Source organism: Parasteatoda tepidariorum, chromosome X2 (assembly GCF_043381705.1).
Source record: "Parasteatoda tepidariorum isolate YZ-2023 chromosome X2, CAS_Ptep_4.0, whole genome shotgun sequence".
NCBI lineage: Eukaryota > Metazoa > Arthropoda > Arachnida > Araneae > Theridiidae > Parasteatoda > Parasteatoda tepidariorum.
This window is the reverse complement of record NC_092215.1, coordinates 43,647,535-43,673,270: the sequence shown is the minus strand read 5'-3', so window position 1 is coordinate 43,673,270 and position 25,736 is coordinate 43,647,535. Positions and strand designations below refer to the sequence as shown.

The window sequence follows — 25,736 nt, the reverse complement described above, 5'->3', positions numbered from 1 at the left end:
TATATATATATATATGCACCTGTTATGGACACTCCTACAAAATGGGCGCCACTTAATATCGACATATTTTTAATTCCCCGTGAATCTTAAGATTGTTTTTTAAAATAATTGTTTCCACAAACTGAATTCTCAAAGCAATATTAAAAAAACTAGAATCATCTACTGAGTAATTCTAAAAATGATTTTCCTTGATAACAGACTGGATAGTTTTCTTGGACAAAACAAAACAATTAATATGCATCAAGAAAATTTTTAAAAATTCAAAGATATCTTCTAGACTTGTTATAAAATGAATTTCTTGAAACATATAATTGTTCTGAAACTATTTTACATAATAGAAATTGGAAAAGTATAAAAAAAAAATTTTACTTAATTGTTTTGGATAGCTTATTTTTTAGGATAGTGCTTGGTTAAAAATTTATAGAAAATAAAGCATTTGATAAATTCTTATAATATTATACATAGTTACTCTTAATTGCATGTGTTTTTAGAAACCACAAACATCTAAATCAATAGGATATTACACTTCATAATGAAAAATATTCTTCTGTGAGACATCAAAAATGCTTCAAATTTGAAATCCAACCCACATGCTTTTTTAATTACAAAATTCATAACTTTTCCATTTTTTGAAAAATCTAGAGTGATAAATATTTATTTTAATACTTTACCTCTGCTAAGCAAAATATTTTTGTAAATTTAATTCAAATTAGTGTTAATAATAATTTTTTTTGATTAATTTAATATTAAAAAAAAAAATTGGGGGGGGGGGAAGGATGTTCTTTTTAAATAAATTTCAAAAATTTTAAAGCTGAGAGATTAAAATTTCTTCTTCACTTACTTTTCTAATTTGAGTACCATTTTTGTTCTTATTTTCATGCCAGACAACTGCTATAGCTGCTATAAAATGAGGTCCGTGATTTAAAGAGATAGGGCTGAGAAAACTCAAAATATGTTGCTTTACAACCTGAAAATATTATAAATTAACACTAAATAAATCCATATAATATTTAAATGATGGGTTGTGATGCAGAGCTGTATAATATTTAAGTAAATGATGTGCACACAAAAAAAATTAAAACAACTTAAATATAACTTGAAAAGGGGAATGTTATCAACTTAAACATGTACTTTTCTGTTTGGTTACTCCTAATATTATATTAATTTTACCTACTGTACATGGCAATATATATTGGAACAGATCAATAACAATGCTTTAAAATAATTTTCAAATGCTTAAAACTACAAAATATGCATTTAGGTATTTACTATTGTCAAAAAAAAATTATTAAAACATTAAGAAATAAATCCAACAAATTTATAAATTTTTGTTTATTTTAGAGATTGCAAGGTTAATGTGGTTTACATAATTGTGTTGTATAGATCTTCTATAGCGATTATGCTTATATTTTTCTCTAATAATTTATATTTCTTTAATTAGTAAGAAATAACTTAGTTCTTAATTCTTCTTTCTCTAAAAGTTTGCTAAACCTACTTACAATTTTCAGATAGTGAAGAAGACGCTTTAAATTTTTCTATTTTTAAAAGTTTATTTCAGTTTTCCTTACCTTACTTTATTATATTTCTTTTATTATTTTTTATGTTTTACTTGTTTTAAAATTCTCTAAAAGTGTACCACTATCCAATTTTGTATAGTACTATTTGTATACTACTATACTTTATTATTGTTCATGAGAGATTCTTCAATTCATCCATATTTCACATACATTAGGAAAAAAAACTTTTTGTAAAAAAGAAGAAAAAGAAGTTATTTAATCATGAACTCTCAATTTTCACTTTAACAAAATAATTTGATTAACATTATTTTTAATTTAATACAAATATGCATTGCTTTTTACCCTGAAACAAATTTTAATTAATTTTATAAAACAAAAATAATTAACTGAGAAAATAAAATAATTTTATAAATAACTAATTTTTTTGATATTAAAATAATATTTAAAATATCAACTAAAAATAAACTTTTATTTGAGCTTTTTCCTTAGTTTAGGTAGCCGTTCATAATATTTTTTTTTTTTTTCAAAAAATAAAAAAGACAAAATTCCTTATCATGCTTAATAAATTTTCTCCACAAAAATTACAGCTAAATACTACTAAATGGAAAGATTAAAAGTATTCTCTAGCCCTTATAATTATGTTCTACCCCTTATATTGTTGCATGAAGATAGAATTGAAAAATAATTGTAACACAAAATAATGAAAACACAATTTAATTAAAGAGGTTCTAATTCTTTAATTAAATTAAATAAAGATGACAACTAAGAGATTTGCACAGGGAGTTTTGTAACAGTTTTGCTACTCAATTTCAGTATTACAAAAAAAAGTGATTGCACATTATAACACTAAACCGGAATTTTTAAATAAAGTAGGATGCTCTGCTCACCAACCCCAGTAATTGATTCTCAATCATCATTGTTTATTTCTTCTTAAACTTTTACTTTACTTTCCACAAAAACACAGAACATTTTACTTTCAAAATATAAAAACATATTCTAAGTTGCATCACATGAGATTCCCAAAAAATTCATTACAAACGTTAAGAGAAAAACACAATTAGATCATTATTTTCCATACTCTGTAGTCTGAAATTTGTTGCAGCAAAAGTAAAGAAATTAAAATTTGAAATTAACAACATCCTATTTTATAAGACTTTTATATAATCCTTATATTTAAATGCACAACCATAAGTACATACTCCAAAAACAAGTAAGTCATATGTCATAATCTTTAAATTTCATAGAATCCTTCCATTAATACACTCTACCAAAAACTTTATATCATGGATAGTAAAGCTCTAGTTTATAATTTACTCATAGTACTTAGTCTAACTTACTCTAAATGGAAGCCACAGCCATTATCTAATAACATATTATAAGAAAACACCAAGAGAGTACCATGCATCAAATACCTAAATTTAAAAATTTACTACTTATGCTCAGACATTGTAGACATTCCATACAATGATTACCCATAGGCTGTCAAAACAGATTCCCCAAGACTCTGGTTAAACATAATTAACTTACTACATACTATACATGAATTAGATAAATTTAGGTTATTAACTCACTGAATTTCATAATTAAACTTAACATGAATTAGAAAAAATTTATGTAACTAATTCATCACACCTTTATTTTATTTATCAGAGTCAAAGAGAATTTATTTAACTAATTCTATACATGTATAATTTTGCACATTAATTTAATATTACCAAGAAATTTTCACTTAAAACTTCAGCCTTACATAGATGGAGATTAAAATGAAAATTCTGATCATTAAATTATATTTCTAATTTCAACAAGCACTCACATAAAATTTAAATTTTCAACAAATCCTCAAGTTTAACATTTTATTTGATAGAATATGAAAACGTCCTCATTAAATTTAAAACTACCTGATTACTTTATCCAGTACCAAAAATTCAAATATTTACATTTAAATTAAATTACATTTAAATTAAATTTCAATCATACAAGGTATACTTTCAAAATTTTAAATTGAAATAGAATTACTATTATCACCTTTTAAACACTAGACATCATTAGTATCAATGTAAAGCACTAAAACATTTTGAAATTAAATTTTTTCAATTATTTGAAAAAAAAAGCTTTACTAAACTTGTTTTTCAAATAATAGAAAAGTCATCAAATTTAGAAAATATTTTCTGTTACATAATATTTGTACACTTGACTAACTGAAGTTACAAATTTTTAACACCAAATATTCCTACGGAAAATTACCACTTAAAGTTTTAGTTTAAGATTCAGTAATAACTTAAAAGTTTTGAAAGTTTAATGTTAATACCAAGAAATTGCAGAACCCCTCAAAGTCACAAACTAATCGTAATATTTCAAACTTTCAGTAATGATCTCAAAATTTTATAAACTTTAAATTTAGGAAGTTACATGATAATAATACATGATAATAATTAGATGCATAGAAAGTAGATGCAATAATGAATTTAGTTGCATCGTGTCTGCTCCTGTGTGGAAATTAAAGAATATCAGGGCAGCCAAGGTAACACACATCAAGGATCGATCATAGTGTATGTAACATAGTATTTGTATATAACATACATATAACACATACAGCATAACATAGTATATGTATTACAAGTTTAACAGTTACTCTCAAATTAACAATTGAATTGTAATTATTTTTTATTCCATCGAACTTTTAGTACATTATTTTACATGCTTTTGTAATTTCAAGTTTCCAAGTTTTATAGATTTTGAGCTGCAAAGCAAATAAATATTTTAAAAAAGTCACAAAATAGAACTTAAAATAACAATAACTTTCAAACATATTGAAATTTAAAAAAAAAAACTCTTATGTTTAGTAAATGAACAAATGTGGCCCTTTCATTATGCCTAATTTCAATTTTTTAATGCAGAGAAATAATCAAAGCAAAATTGCTTTAAAAATTAAATTTGTTTTCAATTATTTTAAGAAATCTAACCTTTGGTGTGCCCATTATCCACCATTCCTTGTGAGAGTTTTGCTTATCAACTTCAGTAACAATGCGAAAAACTGATGCCATGCTAGAAATAACTCTTGGCAAATTGCTAAGAAGAACTCTTCGTGCAGAAAGAATAGGATCCAAGGCATTGCCAGATTCACAACCAGATATATCCTTTAAAAAATTAAAAGGAGAGAGATATAATATTTCTTTAATATTTTTGATATTTTTTTAAATAAAATTATTTGATTTATATGAAAGAACAAGTATACAAAAACAGTTTATATTTTTGAAAACAAATGATTTTGTACAAAATAAATATACACAAATCATAGAATCTCAGTTTATATTTCAATTGAATTGAATGTAGGGTTTAATGTGATACGAGGTGCAAAACAGGATATGATGTGTCAAACACTTGGTTTAAATTTCAATTAGTTAACAAAAACTATTTTTACTATAATGCTATTAATAAAGAGACAATATGATAAAGTCTATTTTTCACTTAAATTTAAAATAATTAATGAAAATAACTACAGATGAAATATTTTGATTTGTGTTTTTGTTCACTTGAAAATATAGAAACATGCTTTTTGCACTCATTTCACCTAACATGACCTTTTATTTTATATTCTACTATAATAAATAAAGAAAAAAGAGTAAAAACAAAAAAATAAATATGAAAATATTAAATTAATATTTAATGATTCATTATAAATAAAATTATTTTAAAACCTATTTCAAAATTATTTACAAAATAAAACTATCCATTTTTATCAAGCTGTAATTTTCAAATTTCTCATTTTTCTAAATTTAAAAATGCTAGCAAAATGACATACAAGTATCACAGGGAGTGTTTGAAATTGTGCCCATTGGCTTTGATGCACCTATGCGATATAAATTGGCAAATATTTTTAAAGGCACCTGGCATTTCACTGATCTTAGCGGCAGTGATGGAGATTCGTCACACCAAGTCCATTTTAGAATTTACAGCATGCTGTAGACCAGTGGTGCGCAAACTAGGGGTGGCGCCTTTGGCGACCCCCACAGGCGCGCACCCCTGTGGGGGTCGCCAAATTTTTATGAAATGAATTATCCCTGCATGTTGCATACCATACAGTGTAAATATAAAGAGTGAAGCGCCGTCACTCACTGTTTAATTGAAATTTCATGCTGTCCACTCTTTCTTTGACCGTAATGCGTAATGTATGTAAAATGTGAAGACGCAGGTTTTTCACTCCGGTAGATAGATCCCTCTTCGCAGTAATTCGTCAGTTTTACTGAAAAGCGCCTGTGTGACTAGACGTTAACCGCAGGGAAAGGGCAAAAATTCATTTCCGTGATCAGCCAATCAGATGGCGAGGTACGCAGTGTATCTGATAGTCAGAGTGAAGACGTGAAGTGTTCGTATGAAATTGTAGCATGTAGCAGTTGGACTGCAATTGTTTTAGTTTATCCTCGAGTTTCATCATGCGACGTTGTACATGTGGCATCAGCCAGATTAACTGTGACTGTGTATTAACTGTTTAGTTTTAGTTTCAGTTTGCATTTATGTTTAGTTTCAGCTTGTGTATCTCGTTAGGTTGTCATTAAATGCGTTTGCGAGATGCTAGATCTTGCTCATTTATTCAATAAGTATTGAAGTAATACTTAACCACACAGTGTAATTTTAATTTTTTATATTTTTATTGGGCTTTGCTACTCTTTGTTATTAGGTATGTACTATCATTAGAGAAAGATCTCTGTTAATTTTATTGAATTTCTCGAAAAAATATGATAAAATTTTATATATTACTTGTTTTAGATTAAATAATTTAACCCCTTTCTTCATAATGGATAAATGGGTAATACGTACACCAGGTACATGTTTAGCTAACAAACGAACAAATACTGATGAGGAGTCGCAAAATACTGAACTAAATTCCCGATCTAAAAAAATAAGAAAATACAATGAGGAATTTATTAAGTATGGTTTTACATTTTGTGTTGTTGATGATGAAGAACGTCCGATAAGTGTCATTTGCAACGGAAAATTAGCAAATGAGAGCATGAAACCAGCTAAATTAAAAAAGCACCTGGAAACTAAACATAAAGAACTTCAAAATAAGCATGCCGATTTTTTTCAAAGACGAGCTGAAAATCTGAAAATTCAAAGTGCACATTTAAAGAAATTTACAACAATACCTCAGAAAGCATTACGAGCTTCTTTAAAAGCTTCTTATCTAATAGGAAAAACAATGAAACCCCATACAATTGGAGAATCCTTTATCCTTCCTGCAGCAACTAAGATGACATCATAAGCATGGCGATAAATATGGAAATGAACTAAAAACAATACCATTAGCAAGAGATACCGTGCCTCAGCGAATTTCCGAAATGTCACGAAATATCGAGTCAGAAGTCATAAAATGCATACAAAATTCATCTGTATTTGCTTTACAACTGGACGAGACTACCGATATTACTAATAGATGATAATAATGAAGATATAACAGAAACGTTTTTATGTTGCAAAAGTTTGGAAGGAAAAACAACTGGAGAAAAAATATTCGAAGTAATAAATGAATATTTTGAAACAAAGTCCACCTGCGCAAACTGTGTTGCGGTTTGTACTGATGGTGCTGCAGCATTAACAGGTTCGAATAAAGGGCTCAGAGGCTTAATTCAGAAGGTGGCGCCTCATATGGTATTTAATCACTGTATGATTCATCGGCAAGCTCTTGTTGCAAAAGATATGGATGAAGAGTTGCACAACGTATTACAAGACGCTGTTAGTTCAATTAACTACATTAAATGCAACAGCCACAACAGCCGTCTCTTTTCAATACTTTGCAATGAGATGGGCTCAACGTATGAGAGATTACTGTTACACACCGAAGTCAGATGGCTTTCACGTGGGAAAATACTACGACGGATATTTGATTTAAGAAATGAAGTGTACATGTTTTTAATCGAAAAGAAACATAGATTGGCAAGTTATTATATCAATGAAGTTTGGCTAGGGAAGCTGAGCTATTTAGTTGATATTTTCGAAAAACTTAACGACTTAAATTTGAGCTTGCAGAGTGAGAATTCAACTATCATAACTACAGCCAGTAAAATTCAAGCTTTTAAGAATAAGTTTAGTCTCTGGCAAACTGAACTGAATAAAAACAACACCGACATGTTCCCTTGCTTTAACGATCTTATCAAGGAAAATAATATAATTATATTTACATTTAAAAACATCATTTCCAGTCACATTGAAAAGTTAAAGAAAAAATTTTCGAGAAGATTCGAGGATTTTCCTGAAAACAATCTTGGTTGGATTCGTGCTCCATTTTCCTTTGACATATGCAGTTCAACTCTTCAAATTAGTGAGAAAGAGCAATTGATAGATCTAATTAGTGATTATACTCTTCGAAATCAGTTTAAGACTCAGCCTTGCCAAAAATTTTGGCTATCCGTGGAAAAACACTATCCCGTTTTATGCAAGAATGCCATCAGAGTGTTAATACAATTTGCATCAACGTATTTATGTGAAACTGGATTTAGCAAACTAGTTTCAATAAAAACTAAATACCGCTCGCGTTTAAACCCTGAAGATGATATGCGAATTGCAATTAGCAACATACATCCAAACATCTATGAGATAATTAGAAACTTGCAGCCACATACATCTCATTAAAGGGCAATTTGCTGATTTTTGTGTTATACAAAAAGTATTTTTTTAAAACTATAAATAAAATTAATATGAGTAAAGTATGATGATGTTTTTATTCGATGAAACAAAAGAAATGCGCGAAATATACATCATATTTGTGAACATTTATCTCTAGGGGTCGCCAAAAATTTTCTCTCTACAAAAGGGGTCGCAGTCGAAAAAAGTTTGCGCACCACTGCTGTAGACAATACTTTTCGTGGCACCTCTGAGAAAAAATCAAGAAGATATAAATCAGGTGATCTGTGAGGCCAAACAACGGGACCACCAGGCCCAACCTAACTGCTTCCAAATGTCCAGTCTAAATGGTTTCCTACACACCTTCCATAATGAGATCGCACCCTGTGGTGCTAAATCCACATTCCACACTGATCATGTGCGAACACATTGCTCAGCATTTCCGAAAATACTTTCTGAAGATAGACGAGATCCAGTGTGAGTATCCAATTGAGGTGGTAATATGTATGGCCTGATTGAATTGTCCTCCATGATATCTGAACACAAATTAACAGTGAAGGGCTGTTGTGCAGCTCGTGTTTGAGTTCTTTGTAGGTTGTTTAGGGCCCACATGTGCACATTTATATTTTATTTCATAACCATTGTTAAACATCCAACCCAATTTTCGAGGTTAGGGCTGCCAATGTGCAATGCCGTAATCTTGTAATTTTGAACCGAATCCAGAAGACAAGGGAACTCCAGAATCAAGTATTGGGAGAAATGTCCCCTTCATGGAAGACTTTTTGATGGAACAACCCCGCTTTGCATTAAATGGAGAGGAAAACCACGAACACCTCCCACCGTTAGTTTGACAAGGGGACTCTAACCCATGATCAATCTACCACTGAGGACATTTTACATCAGCACTGTGGTCGGTGCGAGCTGGGTGCAGAATTCGAATTGACCAGACACGTAGCAGGTGATTATCCGGCTGTAATAACTGAACTCTCTAAACATTAAAGGGACGTAGGGCTTCGATGGACAATTGATCAAGATGCTTCAGTACCAACTTCAAGTGTCAATACACTGCTGGTACCAGGATTTTGGTCCACAGCAAATAACAGACCCTCTTCGAATATGGGTGTTTATGTAGTTGGCACCTGCCCAATACCTTCAATCCTGGTAGTGAAGGATCCACGTTTTGCAAGATTCTGATGCATTGATGCGAACATTTGATGATTTGTCGGTGCCTTGTTGGATATCTTTCCCAATGAAACCAAACAACATGTCCATTTTCGTTGGCTAGACCATAGAGGAATTCATGTTGAACACAGGCAGTCGGCATCTGTAATGAAGCTATATATGTCGACTTTGAGAGTTCACATACAGCGCCACCAATTTATTACCGCCCATGCTTTCCCTTATAATTATGACTCCCAATGATGTTTTCTACCTCCTCTCCAAATTTGCACAAGACATTCTGGGACACCCTGTATGTATATAAATATAGATAGATATAAACTAAAAAAAATTAAATGAAAATATAAAAGTCAATCTTATTTGTACATAGTAGCTTTCTGAAATAAATATAGGAAAAATTAAATCTTAAAAAATTCTTACGTTAATTTTATTAAAGACATGCAGAATGAGGACAATGCATTTTTATGTGCTAACATGCTGAAAGATACCAATTATGTCACGATAATAATTTAAGATTAAATTGATGGTAAAGGAATTTAATGTTTTAAAAATAATGGAGTCGTGAATGAAAAAAAAACATATATTAGTTTGTTTTATGACACTATAAGAAGTCTGTAAAAAGTATTATAAAACTAATAGATATATTAGCATCATGATATAGATGTGTGGAAGTATGAAGAATTTTAAGATCCATTATAAGCTTAAAACTTGTGATTTTACTTAAAACATTTTTGAAGAATTTTAAAAAGAACCTCAAAATTACTTGTTAAACACCTCTTTCATCAATTTGCTCCTTCTATAAATATTAAAGGATATAACATTGACTACATTATTTAACTAAATGAACTTAAATTTTCAAATTTTAATAATAATTTAAAAGTAATAATTTGCTTACACTCTTATATAATATTTTTTTTTTTTTAAATTTCAGGTATATTTTATTTTTTATTTATTTATTAATTTATTTTTGCCAATTTCAAACAAAGAAAATCCAAAATAATTTAAGTATAAATATAGCTCAATACACATTAAGCTATCGAAAATTTGCTGCATTCTATTTTAATTGTGAATTTAAATTCTTAAATGTACAAAAGTGCAAAAACTCTGCAATTTAATAAGAATTTAAAGTCATACTTTTTGATTTGATGAAGTGGAAAATACATGGATGAGATTTGATATGATTTGTGAAGCACTAGTTCCAGGTGCATATGGTTGAGATGGAACAGGTGGTAATGGTGGTTGGTTCAAAGGAGATAAAAGAGGAGCAGGACACTCTAATAAGCAATAATGGCACAATGTTGTCAATCCTTCAATAAGAGTTATAAGATAATCAGGAGGCATCGATAGCTTTACTAAATTGTCTTTTTCTCCTTTTACAGAACTAAAAAAAAATTTTTAAGAATATATATACATAAAAAATCATGGGTAAAGGCAGAAAAAATTTAAAAAAAAGCAAAACAGCAATGTGTTATGTTTTTATAAAAACATAGAGAATTAAAAATATTTAATTCAACATCAAATCTAGAACCAAATATATTTCCTTAAACTTTTACAACATCTATAAATAAAATGCATCATGGCATAAAATAAACAAATATTAAAGCATTTTTTGGATACAGGTGATATAGACAAAAAAAATAAGTATTTGTAAATTTACAAAACATTTATTTCTCTCTGCAAATTAATATGCAGATAAAAAGTTGGTAAGATTTTAATTTGATTGCTGACGTTTGAAATATCAAGAGACATTAAGATGGTCTTGACGATTATGACGCAATGGATGCAGTACTTTTCTTATATAAGTCATGGGTTGTCCTCAACATCAGTTTTGTCTTGTTCTGGATCCTCGCGGTGCATCTGCCACGGCCACTTCTAGACTTTATATTAGACTGTCCTCAAGACATTTGAAATCTCTTGACACAATTTAAATATACTAGTAAAATTACTATTTAAAGTGAAGAGTTTTAATATAATTAGAGATCATAATTGTTCATACACCAACTTTTTAAGTTTTTCAAAATTTAGCTGTGATATTTTGCGGAATAAAATATACTAAGAAAACAATAGTTGAACAGGTAAATTTGTAATAAAAACAAATAGCAAAAATTTTACTTCCAGCTTCCCTTACAGTAAATATGTGATTCTTACTTTGAACTTGAAGTAATCTTGCACAGTAAAATAAATTCAAATTTTATGAATTTAAATATATAAACAAGTTTTTCAATTTTTCTTTAGAAAAATAATTTCTATTGTACAATAGTGCTAAAAAGTGAATACATAAACTATGCATGTTTTTTTCCTACATATTTCCTTAAATTCGTAATTTATTATTAAAATATGAACACATCAATTGAATTTTGTTCATTTGGAAGGCCACCATTGAGTTATAGAAAGTAAATATAGAATTGCTTTTATAGTTTATAAACATTTAGATTGGAATTCAGCATATCCCTGATAAAACATATACTTTTATTTGGAATATTATGCAAAATTCACTAAGAATTACTAAGAAAGTATTTAATTATTTAACTGAGTTAAATATCTAATAATTTAATCTTGCTTTGTATTTAGCACAAAATGACATTAAAAGAAAAATGAGTATGAAAAAGAACAATATGTTTGCACTTAGCATTGAGGTGAAACATTAACTGCTTTTGAAGGTTAATAATGCCAGCATACAATAGTTTCAAGTTTGAATTTATTTATTATTATTTTTAACTTAAGAATGTTTTTTTATTCATTTTTATCAAATTTAATTGCGAGCAAAATTTAACTTATTGAGTAACTTTGATATGTTATTTCGTATTGCTCCAAACATTGCGTTAAGCTGTTACTTTAAATATTGTAGGAAGCTGTAACTTCCAGGTTGGCATCCATCTATAATATGATGACAATGCACATGAGATGGAGATAATATATAGATATTTTTTCCCATTGTCTTAATAACTGCCAAAAATTGTCTTTGGTACTTATATGCTTATCATTGGTAAATATCTTAAGTGAGCGCTGCTGTTACAATGTTTTTTTTCCCCTTAATTTTCATGGTTTACTATAAAATTTGATGCTTTAGTAAATTATATTACATGTGTGTTATTAATTATAGATATTATTGGATAAAATACAAATAATTTGTGTTCTCTCAAGCTAAAGGTTTTTTTTATCTGAATAGTATCAATGCAATTGACAGTAACAGATCATTTTTTAAATACTTCCCCTTTCAAATGCTAATGTATTTCATCTGTTTGATTAGGAAAATATATAATATAATTTTCATGCATTATCTCTCATAAGCAAAATACGTTCAGTAAAATTAAATGAAAACATTATTTCAAACATAATTAAATTATGTGACTTACTAGTGATCCCTAACAAATATCTGACATCAATAAAATTTTCCTATTACCAAAGGCAAATTTTTTCATAATTTTAGAGGCCTTGATAAAAACTTGTGTTTTGCATTAACTTATAAGCATTTGCCTACTTGTGCAAAATTTAGCTACTTGACTTATAAAAAAAAATTTATTTGAAAAAGAAAAAATATGTTTTAATTGAGAATTGTGGCTACTATTTAAAGAAAATTTTCTTCTATTTTTTTTTCTAACAAGGGGCTTTTTTAAAAACTGATTTAGTACCTAGGTTTAATCCAAACAAATAGAACATGAACATTAAAGCACGCATAAAATATTTTTGGCGTTTTTCTTCCCACACAGTACTTTTCTCCCTAGCTTCAGTTACAAATTCTTGCTTTTTCAGAATTCTTTTTCTTTTAAAGAAGAAATATTTTTAGGTACTATAAAAATAAAGTTATGAAATTAAATTTCAATGAAAAGCAAAAAAAAAAAGTGGAAAAAATTATTGTAGTGATTTGGTTTCATTTTAATTAATGTTTTTATTATCACAATAATTGCTAAAAGAAATGGCAAATTAAAATTATAACAGGGCTGCTTGTATCCTGGAATAGAGAAAAAACTATAAGCAAAGCCATATCATAGCTGCCTTATTTTCAGGAATGAGAAAAAAATATCCTTGACTACCAAGACTAATTAAAAGTTATCATATATATATAGGACAGATTCATATACAGAAGAAAGTAAAAAATGGTGATAGTTTATAATAGGAAAAGCTTTATTAATCCCTTTTAAAAAATGGGGGCTGTAAAAGTTTTCAAATGTAAGTATATATGTAATAACTGAGAAAAACTTTTGAATGAAGGATATTTTATTTCTTTTGAAAACTAGCTAGAAGGGGTTTTATTACCAGTTTTCTCTTTTTTCTGGTGTACAAATAGGTCTGAAAATTTATCAAACACTATTTTTTTTCTTCCAGATAACGCAACCGTGATGATGACCAACATTCTACAGCATTTGTTTCTCGAATATCGTGTTGACAATGTTGATCGACAATTCCACAACGTTTGTAAATGCTGAGAGATATAGATCAACATTCCAAAGCGTTTTTTAAAATATCGAGAAATATCTCTTCAGGTTTTATATTGCGCAATATTTCGCTTACAATATTGTACAACGTTTGAAGCTGTGTTTTTAGGATATCGTTTTTCAGATATGTGCTACTTTGGTCATATCCAAAATCATATGCATTGTAAGTTTAAACAAAAAAACTATATTTAAACTTAATGCTACCAATTTTAACTATTTTATTATCCGAATGTTTTAACTCATAGACTTTTGCTTGATTAAGATTGTCATTGCCTGTAAATCTTACCAAATTTTAGAGCGACTATTACTTACAAAACAACTTTTCCTATATATTTTGAAAAGTATAAAGGATGAGTAGATAAAAGCATAATAAACTTAATTATCATATCTTTCAAATCAAATAGAGATAGTAAATTTAAGGATTAAACACCCTTGAGCAAAAATTACTCAAATTCAAACAATACTTAATAATGTAAAAATTTCATAATAAAATGGATTGTTTTACTCATATGATTGGTTATGTATGCACAAATATTAGTTACTTACTTATTTGTAGAAGGGTTCCAATAAAGTTTCATAATATTTTCTAAATTTGTGCAAAGCTGGTTGACAACAGTCATGATCAGTCTAGGTAGCCATCTCCCAAGAAATGGTAAGGCAGATGTAACTAAAGACAACCAATGTATATGCAAATGAGCATGATGATCTTGGCGCAAAGCAGTTAAAACAGCACTTAGAAACATAGACTGACATGGAACTGGAACACCTTTAAAAAAAATTGTAATTTTAAATAAATTATAATGATGAAATAAATTGAGGTCCTACAGGGTTAAGATTAAAAAAAAAAAAAAAAAAAAAAAAAAAAAAAAAAAAAAAAAAAAAAAAAGAATGGCAACTTAAACATCATTGTTACCAGGCTGAAATTTGGAAGAAGATGTTGAAGGCTGTGTTGTGCTAGGCTTTGCAACTGATGTATAGCCTGTACTTGTTTTCTTTTCAGTATTATCACCATTTTTTGTTCCAGAGCCATTTATCACATCTCTATCTGCGCCATTTTGAGATAAAACTGTATCCTCTAGTACAACCAATGTAGCAATTAATCTCAAAAGGTGAACCTAAAAAATTAAACTGCTTTAGCATTGAAAATGCTTTAAACCATCATGAATTCTGAAAATTATGAACACTGAAAAACTAAAACTAAACACACTATTTAAAGATAAACACCAAACATAAGATATTTTTCGAATTCTTAGACTGCCTTCAACACATATAAGTCATTGTAATCTACCTCAAGCCGAAAATTCACTTCACCTAACTCTGACAGCAATTTACATCCTAAATAGCTCTTTTTAATTTCTATAAATAGTAATAGTTTAAAGTATAGTTTATAAAGTATAGTTTAGTTTATAGTTAATAGTTTATAGTTATAGTATAGTTTATAGTTATAGTATAGTTTATAGTTATAGTATAGTTTAAAGTAAACAATCAAAACAAGGAAAATGGCAAGAGTTTTAGACCCTTGCCAATGTCACCTGAATTCAGCTCGGGCAACTACTATGTGCATTATTTGTGATGCCCGAACTGACTTCGGGCAGGAGAAAAATTAACATTTATATTTTTTGAAGCCCAAGCTGAGTTTGTTTCTATCTCAGGATACTTAATTCACTATTTTCCGAATAGATAGCATCAGTGGTCCCAGTTTTTCACCGAATACGACTTCAGTCGAGGGAGAGAAATGTGTGTGGGGGTTTTGGGATATGCCATACAGCAAAAGATTTGTAAAATTTATGTATTAAAAAACCTATTGCTGTGTTTTTATATTATATTATACTAGTAGTATTATACTAAGTTTCAAAATTTTGTTTCATTTGCTCTAATTGAATAAAAATTTCCATTTTTGGTCCATTTTTCTGAAATATATGTCACTGTTAAGGGCAACTTTGAAAAATGTTTGATAATGAGTGAAGTCCTTATTGTATGATTGTATAGTTAAGGTTGATATTAAATTTCCTTACAATCTTTTACAATTAACTCTATCAAAACAACCATTCCAACAATATATAAAACATGAATTTTAAGTAAAGTCGACTTGAATAAAGATATCATTTAACTACCATTCAAATCTGATTGAAAAGGAAGCACTCATTTAAGCTCTAGTGAGAAAATCAATGTCTAAAAAATGTATTTAGTAGTTTACTAGAAGAAAAGTTTTTTACTCTTTATATTTCTAAAATGACCCCCAAAAATTTTGAAAGAAAAAGATTGCAGTTAAAGAACATTACCAGTAAAATTAATGCAACATCCAAAAATTAGCTGCTGAGTATATAAAAATGTAAAAGACTTTATTACAAACATTGCTAATAATTTCAAAAAGATTGAAGATGCAATGTGAAAACAGTTTTAATGAAAAACACTAAAAAAAATGCCTTCTCTGAGAAGGAAACAGTTTTTCAAATTGATTAAAGTGCCTAAGGCTCATTGCACCAAATTCAAAATAAAAAATTACAATTTTAAAGTTTATGATGCAGGCAATGAATATTTTAAAGTTATTTTAAAGTTAAAATCAAAGTAATAAAATTCAATAACACACATGTTTTTAATTAATTGTTCTTATGCTCAGTTTAGTATTTTAGTTTTAAGAATTTACAAGAACAGATTCTGAATAAACTAGAGTTCCCTTCCCTAAAGTGCATCCCCTTCTTAAATATTTTTTATTTTTTTAATTTTTTTTTCCTTCTGAGGTATTTACTCTTCTTGAAGTTTTGCATGATTAAATATGATTAGGTGTATTGATAATATTTTACACACTCAATGCCTTAAAGCTGAAAAAATACTTTGCTTCAAATGAAAACAAACAATGTAACCCATCCCCAAAAAAATTAAAACTAATGTTTCAGTTCAACAAATGCACTGGTTTTAAATGAATGTGCTTCTCTTATTATGTAAATTTTGAGTTGCTTAGATATAATGAACATGGCTGGAAAGAATAATCTCTACTAAAAACAAAAAAATATCCCTCATCCAAGAGGGATTTTGAAATCTAACTCGTCACCCAAAAAACTTCTGTACCCTCAAACTAAACCACAAGTTGTAAATGTGCTTCCCTTATTTGTAGTTTTTTGTGAGTGTAAAGTAAAGTATTGATATTATATATTTTGGCGGGAAAAATATTCCCCACTAAAAATATTTAAAAAATATCCCCCCTCCTAAATATTTAAAATTACCCCCTAAAAATCAAAAGTATTTCTTAAATATATGATTTAAAATTTCAAAACTACAAAATTGTATATTTTAAAAAAAGTATTTCCTCTAAAAAATGGCAATGGTGACTTGCTCCCTTTGGTACTCCCTGTGGGCATAACCGATTAATAGAAAAAAAATTTCACTCAGCAGCTCACCATCGGTGATCAAATATTTAGGGGTAGCGAATAAGTAATGAGAAAGTTTGACAAAATGACTAAGTCTGAGAATAATAAAGTTTGACACTAGGGCTGCAATTGACAAAGGGTATTTTAGTGTCGAAAAACAGGGTTATACAAACATGAAGTGTTAAAAGTATTCAAGTATTTCTAATATATTTTACTCATATTTTTCATACTTTAAACACTTAATGATATGAGGATGATGTTGGAATCATTAAAACCTTATGGCAACCTTAATTTTAAAATATTATTATTAATTTGTAATTAATGTTTTTCCCTTTTTCAGTAACATTTTACATCAACGTCTGTTAAAAGTTTAAAAATTGTTCATATTTTTTGTAAAAATGGTCATGAGCAAAATTTTAGCCTGGCTAGTATCTTTAAAATGAAATTTCAGGCCTTGTCTTAGTGTTTTTATTATGATTCTGAATAACCGATAAAATTAGAGTATGCTTAAAACATAGATATGATAGCTCAGGAGCTTAGTTTAAACTTATTTTTAACATAAGTATTTTTAAACATTAATTTTTATTTGCACAAACACTAATGGCAACTCATTATTTCTAGATTATATTAGAAAGGATAGCCTAATACTTATTTCATATACTGTAAAAAAATTTGAAGTACAGGGACAATTATTTTTGAGTAAGGACACATGTATTCAAAAAGTTGTAACAGAAATATAAGAATTTTTTAACTAACAAGATTCGCTGATACACAACTGAATTTATTAAGATAATGTAGCAATGACTTTAATTTATATGTATTTTAAAAACAATAATAATAGTAATAATAATAATAAATGCAAGAAAAAAATATATGCTCAAAACAATCAGTTTACAGGCTGCTAACATGTTATGCTTTTTAAAATAATTTTTTGATCATATTTAAAACATTTTAATTTAGCAATATAGTAAATATTTTCAATTAAGATAATTGTTCAGGTTAAAAAATCTATTTTTAAAAAATTTAGATACTATCACAAAGTTAGCATTAAGACATGAAAATGCTGTCTACCTCAGCAGTATTTACTTCTAGGTAAAAATGCTATTATCTGAAAACAAAATATTAAAATTATTAACCTGATATGTGTCTTGAAAGTCATCAGCAGATTGATTATGATTACAAAAGGTTGAAGTCTTCTCATTAAAGTCAACAATTGTTTCAGTAAAAGCCATACATTTTTCATCAAGAATTTTATAGCGTGAGTCATAGACACTAGCAGCAAGACAGTGTAAAAGAGTCTTTTGAACTTTACTTCGGTGTAAAAGATCACTCAAGTAATTGGCAAAGCATTTTCCACTATCTTTAACAATTCCAACTAATTCCGAAAACACAAGAGTAAGAACTTCCATGCACAAAAGACGAACATTTCTGTTACCTGTTACTTCATCGTCTGTTAACTTAACTTGACATAAATTAGGATAATGACTTCGTATATGATATAAGCAGGCTGCTACAATGACTTCTACATATGTATTGCTTCGAAACATTGTAGTAGCTTCAGCTGTTAATTCCCCGTGAAAATTATTCCCAAAAACAGATTTGCGATGTCGAGCTAAAAGAATTTGTAATTGTTGGCCCCTTAAGCTCAATGAATTACTAATATTTGTGGTAGCCATACTGCATAAAGCAATGCGTGGATTGGTCAAAATTATAGCTTTTAATGAGTAAAGAGCATAAAGAGTTTTTTGGGAATCATATACTTGACAATATAGTAAAATGTAAGTATGCAATGGGTGAACTGTTAATTGAGACATGCTATTAAGTTCACAGTTCTTTTTAAAAGTTCCATTTATGTCACCACTATCAGTAAATTCATCATTAAAATTATAATCACCAGAAGATATAAATTCTTTGTCACTATCACTATTTTCAATCTGTGAAATGATTTCCTCCAAAACTGAAGAAACAATCCCCTCAATATCTATTTCATTATCAAGGGTTTGGTTACTTTCATCAACATCTTCATCAAAAGAACTTTTTTGTACATTTTCAATATATTTAAGCTGCGTTAAATCAGTTGCAGAAACAATTGAATATTCTAAATTAGTATCACTTGCAAGCGAAGATAATGAACCAAATGGATTCACAAAAACTGAAATGGGCATTTTTAAATCCCGTTCATGACTGGAAGGCAACTCAAAATCTTGCATCATAGAATTATGAGTAACAAATGACGAGCCCTTTCCAGAATCAAGATTAACTAATGATGTTAAGGCTAATATCTTTTTCTCGGGAGTAGGTATTTGAGAGGAGGGTCGACTATCATCACTAATATGATAAATAACATGACCAGAAGTACTACTAATTGCATATACTTTAGCTTCATCATCATCATGGTGGGCACCTGTGGTTGATGATGCATAACCATCATCAACTACTAATTTTGGTGGACAATGTACACTGACATGTTGTACAGATATTCGAGCAGAGTCTGGATGAAGTAATATCAGTATGATAGGCTCAAGAAACCTGGCAACATCTCCACGTTGCAAAGAATGATTAAGCCAAGCTTGAGATATAGCCTTTTGGGGTCCAGTTTCTTTACACAGGCTGTCTAACATCAGAAACAAACATCTAAAAAAATTAGTGATCCCTATTAGTCAAATTTTAAGCATGCATTGTTAAGAAACAATAAAATAATTATGCAATAAAACGTAATTTTCAAACAAAATAAGCCGTAAAACTACCAACTATTCTATAAAAAAAATCATGTCATCTACAGAAATTTCTTTTATCGTAGTTCTGAAATATGGCTCAATATTTTGCAGAAAAAAATTAAGATCTCAATAAAAATTGTGAAAAGCTTTTTTCTCCCTCAAACAAGAGGTCACTTTATAAAAATAAAATTCCAGGCTACTCAATAAAATAAAAATTAGAAAAGGAGAACTCCATTCTTTGTTTTCTTTAAACTATAATAATAAACATTAGGCAAAAATAGCCAACTACATTACAACCATAGTATTCGGTAGATTAAATCCATATAAAAATTTTATCAAAAATATTTTTTGCCTCAGAAATTTTACAGACAAAGTTAACTTACAAAATATATAATTAGATAATACAGAATAGAAATAAAATTAATGTGAAAGAAAAGCTCAATATCACTGACCGATCAAAAACCCTAGTTATAGTAGAGGGTGTAGACTGTAAATTTAAATCTCGAGTCAAATGCCATAGTATAGCAAATTTCTTTTGTGCTTCTACTTGCTCCTGAAATGACAAAACAAAAAAATTATTTCCATTTAAAAAAATTTTTTTAAAAAATAACCTCATAAACAGAATTGTGATAAATAATTAGGTACCAACTTTTCAAACTAGCTATCAGTAATCAGAAGTACAAAAACACAGAAATAAAATGTTAGTGCTTATGCAATTCGAATTTACACAATTTAATATCCGACTTTTTGTATACTACGAATTTAATCTACTACTTTTTGGATGCTATTTTTTATAATTTTTTTTATTTTTAATTTTGGATAATAATTTTTTAAAAGAGCAGCTGCATTGTGTTATTGAGAAATCATATTGATGGTATGATGAATTTTAATGTGATTGCTAAGTGGTACTCTTAGTTACTTTTGCCAAGTAGAGTACTTTTAGTTAACAAGGGTCGGTCCAGGTTTTTCTAAGAGGTACCTATTTTGTGAAAATTTAGACATAATTTGTGAAAATTAAAAATTATATTAAAAAATCAACACAAAAATATGGATTTATTGTTTCTTATGGGATACAAAAATAAAATTTCAAGAAAAAGTATTTTGTGAAACTACTGTTTTTTCTGGACAGACCTCTGGTCAATGTTTGCAAACTGATAACATTAGTGTAATTACTGAATTTTTGTTAACTAGAATTAACTTTGATAATGATGATCAACTACAAGAGAGAAAATTATGATAGCATTATTGCAATCACTGGTTACCCTTTCGTCACATTTTTTTTTTCTGGATAGACAGTCGTAAACACAACATTTTAAGTTATGGGTTACAAAAAATTTATCAATTGATGTTTGTCATCTTGGTGAACAATGGACTGGATTGGTTTTCAATACCAGGTATTCAATACATGTTTCTTAATGAATATTATGAATATATTTTTTAATGAATAAGTTCATGGTTTTCAATATATTTCTTAAGATGTCGATATTCTTTTTCTTCTTCAGTACTCATATTTATATTAAAATTGCAGCCAAGTTAATATTTATGAATAAGTTAATTAACATAAATATACTTTAAATTAATGTTATGCAAAAACATTAAAAATGTACACATTATTGAAACTAAAAAAAAAAAAAAGACTCAGCCTGAAAAATAATCAACTCTAAGAAATTCCAAAAATATTGTGTTTTTTCTTCATTTGATCTTGTTGTGCTTTTTTTATTAATAATTTTTATTTAATTAGCTTGATTTTTTATAACTCCTGGAACTCCTTATTTGTAATTATGGTGTTGAGTTGAAGTTGATCTTGTCAAAAAGTGTGTGAACATGAAAAACCTAAAACAGCACCTATTTTCCTAATGTTTCATATTGAATTAGCAATTAAGTTTCTTCCATTTATCTAAATTTTTTAAAAGTAGAAAGTGTTAAATTTTTTTCTGATAATTCCCTCATCGTTTGATTAAAATTTTAGAACAAAAGTTGATTTAATAGCTCTTCATCAAACTCAATGAGGTGCATCTTTCAAGCTAAATATTTTTCTATTTCTTAATTCGGCAATCACTACCAATTCTTGTAGCAGTAGCTCCCTTAATGGTTATGTTAAAAGTCAACACCTAGCAGAAGCTAGATGTTTATTCTTAACATAAAAGTTTGCTTTTTCTACCACTTCTTGTCTGCATATATCTTAAAAATTTCAGAATGACCCTTGAATACCAAATAGCACATAGCTCTTATACATAATTATGCAGACTAATTTTTAAGAGATGATATTTTTTTAAAAAAGCAAATGCTAAAAACTGTAGAAAACTGCACAAAAATATCATATTCATACATATAAGTCAAATCAATATTACATTATTATACGAAATCTGGTTTTTTGTTTAAAAAAAATCTACTAACAAGAAAAATTATAAAAGACAGCTGAAAAGTTAAGATTCTCAAATACAAAGAATATTTAAGCTCAAATTCTCTTATGTAACAAAAATACTAAATGGAGAAAATTTTTAAATTACCATCTCATCTCCTGATGCCATAGAATTGCAGATAATTGTTTCACATATAGAACTTGTCGGAGATAAATTATGCACTTGTTGTAAAAGTTCTGTGCCACGTAGGCACAAGTTTGATCTTTCATCCCCTACATATTTCCATAGCTTGTTTGCAGCAACATTGAAAAGTGCAGTTTCATTGGAGAGGAAATCTAACTGTAATGCACTGATAGCTGGCGTTAAAGCTACTAAAACAACAGTAGGTACATTAGTTTGAGAAGCATCTCCTATCCCGGAATGATTGGGTGAACCTGAAGCAACTTCATTAATTTCTATATTTACAAGAACAGATTTTGTGAGTGCAATTAAATCAAATAGTGTAGAAATTGCAATAAAAAATATTTCTTCAGAATTAGCAAAACATGCTATAGTGATGATGAATTTTAGCCACTCTGGAATAGAAGATAATCCAGCTGTAAAAAATAAAAATAAAATAAAGAAATAGAAATTTAAAAAAAAGATAAATGTTTATTCAATAAACAGGGTGTCCCAAAACTCATAGTATTTATGTTGGTAGTGATAGAACAAAACTAGACAAGCACAAATCACCATACAATCCATGATTCCAATGCGAGTCATAGCATGCAAGAGGGTGTCTCCCTGAGACCGCCGTAAAAAAGCTGTTCACAGCAGCTGCTTTCAGTCGCTCTATGGATCATCGATGAAATGGATGCGTAATCAAATCAGAAGAGGGCTGAGATGCATTACATGTATGGAACTGCAGACAGCAATGCAAGAGAAACTCAAAGATTGTATCACATTTTCCAACACGAGGCATCCCCAATGAGAGAATATTTCAACGACTGCACTAACAACTCCGCTAAAAGAGTCCCTTTTGAAGTTGCATGCGGAATAGCAGACTTGGAAGGAGTGTAAGAACGCCATCCGAAGTTGTGCATCACATTACTGAGAGGCCTATATCTAGCACTCGGGCACTGTCCCAAGCCATTCAGGTTCCTATAATACAGTGTGAGGAATGCTGGGAGATGAAAAAATGCATCTCTACCATGTGCAGAGAATTCAGGGCCTGGAACCATCAGATTACCAGGCTCGTGTCAATTTTACATTGTGGTTTCCCAACAGCTGTGGACCCAGATTTTTGTGAACATGTGTTGTTCACTGACGAATACATTCGCAAGCCAGAGTATTTTATCATGTGCGGGCAACTGAAAAACCCATACGTAGTACATACACGTTCGTTCCAGCAATCTTTTGCACTAAATGTTTGGACCGGAAGCATGCATGATCATCTAATAGATCAACTGCCAACACACCTGGATGGAATTTAATACTGTTTTTGCAAGAGGTGTAGTCAGAATTATTAAACCATGTTTCAGCACATATCACACGACCTATGATGGGGTCTTAGTGTTGTTTCATTCATTTCCATGATTTCATTGAACAAATTTTTTTCTTCATTTTATCGGTTTCATTTCCACGTCTTCCAGTCTAGTTTCCGATCATTACATGACACAGTATGTTTTGTGCTCTAGCGCCTTATCTCTTGCTTTCTGACAATGGATTGTATGGTGATTTGTGCTCGTCTAATTGTGTTCTATCACCCTCTAACATGTGTACCATGAGTTTTGGGACACCCTGAACGTACAGTTGAATCTTTGCTTAACACTGTTCTACTTAAGGATAGTCTCAATTTAAAGACGATATATAAGAAATTTGTACCACCCCATCCACTTTTAGGCATACAGAAGGACAACTTGCCGCTGTGACAAGATGTATTCAACTGTGATCTATCATAACGGCCACTTTAAGAGATGTAGATGAAATGAAAGAAAACATAAATAAAAATGACGAAAATAAAAATTATGTTGAAAATGAAGTGATAAATGTGCCACCACTACCCTTTTATACAAATGAAACTACTTCTTCTATTCATCCATATGGCTCCTTTAATATGCTCAAAAAACCAGAACAAAATGTCGATCAAGATTTTTATTAAAAATTTATTTCATATTTGTGCTATGTTGCTATATTATTGATATTCTTTTTTAGAATATTAACCTAGTTTGTGCAGTAAAAATAAATTTTAAAAAAACAAAAAATTCCAATTTGTCAATTCGTTGATATTGAATGCACTTATCTATATAGTAATCTTAATGAAGAAATATATATGAAAATACCAAAAAGGATTTAAATCAGATTCATAACTTAATTACATTTCTCGTGTTATGCTTTTAAGGAAAGCTTTCTATGCTTTTAAGGAAAGCTTCATCAATCAGCTCAAGAATGGCATCTAGAACTGGATATAGTTTCATCAAATTTAAGTTTCTATAAAATTTTGAAATGTAACTACATGTATAATTATGATTGTAAAACTGTAATATTAGTATATGTAGATGATTTGGTTGTATTTACAAAATTTGAAAGTGATATGACAAACGTAATAATTTAATTCAGCCTAAATCTGATATAAAAGATTTAGCACTTGTTAGACAAGTGTTAGGGCTAGAATACAAGATTATTAATAGCAAATGGTTTTTGCATAAACATTATTGACAAAGTAGTTCAAATGTTTAAGGATATTTCCTAGGTTAAATGTAATGTTCTCATTCATTCCTCAAGGCTTTACTTTTCAATCTTTGAAACACAAGCCTTCAATTGAAGAAATTTTTCCTTATAAAAGTTTGCTATAGGTAATAGGTTTGCTATTATTTTTGGATTCAAGGTCAAGGCCATATATATTATTTTCTGTAAACGAATTATTGCAGTTTAATTCTCCTACTACTTTAACTCATTGAAAATTATTATGTAAAGTTTTTTATTATGTAATTTCCACTAGAATTATCAAATAGCTTAAGTAATACAAATTCAGATGACTTATATGTTTATTTAGATGTTTTATGGGCTCCAGATAGATTCCGCAAAATCAATTAGTGGAGTTGTAGTGCTTTAAAATAGAATACATATATCTTGGCAAAGTTCTGAATAAAAATGTATAACTTTGTCAACAATGGAATTTGAGTATATAGCAATAACAAACTTAGAACTTAGGTGAACTTAACTTAGGTGATTATTAATTTAACCGAAATTATTTAGTGATTCAAAAGGTGCTCTGTTTTACTGTCAAAATAAGGTTGAAAACACAAAATCTCAATTAAAAAACCTTTCCCTTCTCTCGCCACCTAGTTCTGGTTAAATTTGTTTGAAAATCACTGATTTTTTTTTATTTTTAAAATGTTCAATTTTTATAGAACTCTATATTGATTCATACTGCAGGGATAAGTTTGATAAAAAAAAACCAGAAAATAGAAATCCACAAATGTTATGTAAAAAAAAACACTTTTTAAATAATTGAGAAAGTATCTGAAATTTTTTGCATGAAAAAAGTGTGAGT

General features: G+C 28.9%; 1 protein-coding gene across 2 annotated transcripts in view; it reads right to left on the bottom strand.

Moving 5' to 3' along the window:
- Positions 1 to 25,736, bottom strand: part of LOC107446030 (protein DOP1A) — a 95,494-nt gene that overhangs the window by 41,959 nt on the left and 27,799 nt on the right. For both annotated transcript variants that reach the window (XM_043047375.2, XM_043047374.2), the window contains exons 10-17: positions 22,349 to 22,797; positions 20,291 to 20,391; positions 18,258 to 19,755; positions 14,667 to 14,868; positions 14,300 to 14,519; positions 10,452 to 10,698; positions 4,481 to 4,654; positions 842 to 967 (exon numbers count right to left, since the gene is read on the bottom strand). In XM_043047375.2, coding sequence (XP_042903309.1) covers positions 842 to 967; positions 4,481 to 4,654; positions 10,452 to 10,698; positions 14,300 to 14,519; positions 14,667 to 14,868; positions 18,258 to 19,755; positions 20,291 to 20,391; positions 22,349 to 22,797 — 3,017 coding nt within the window. The remainder of the gene's footprint in view (positions 1 to 841; positions 968 to 4,480; positions 4,655 to 10,451; positions 10,699 to 14,299; positions 14,520 to 14,666; positions 14,869 to 18,257; positions 19,756 to 20,290; positions 20,392 to 22,348; positions 22,798 to 25,736) is intronic.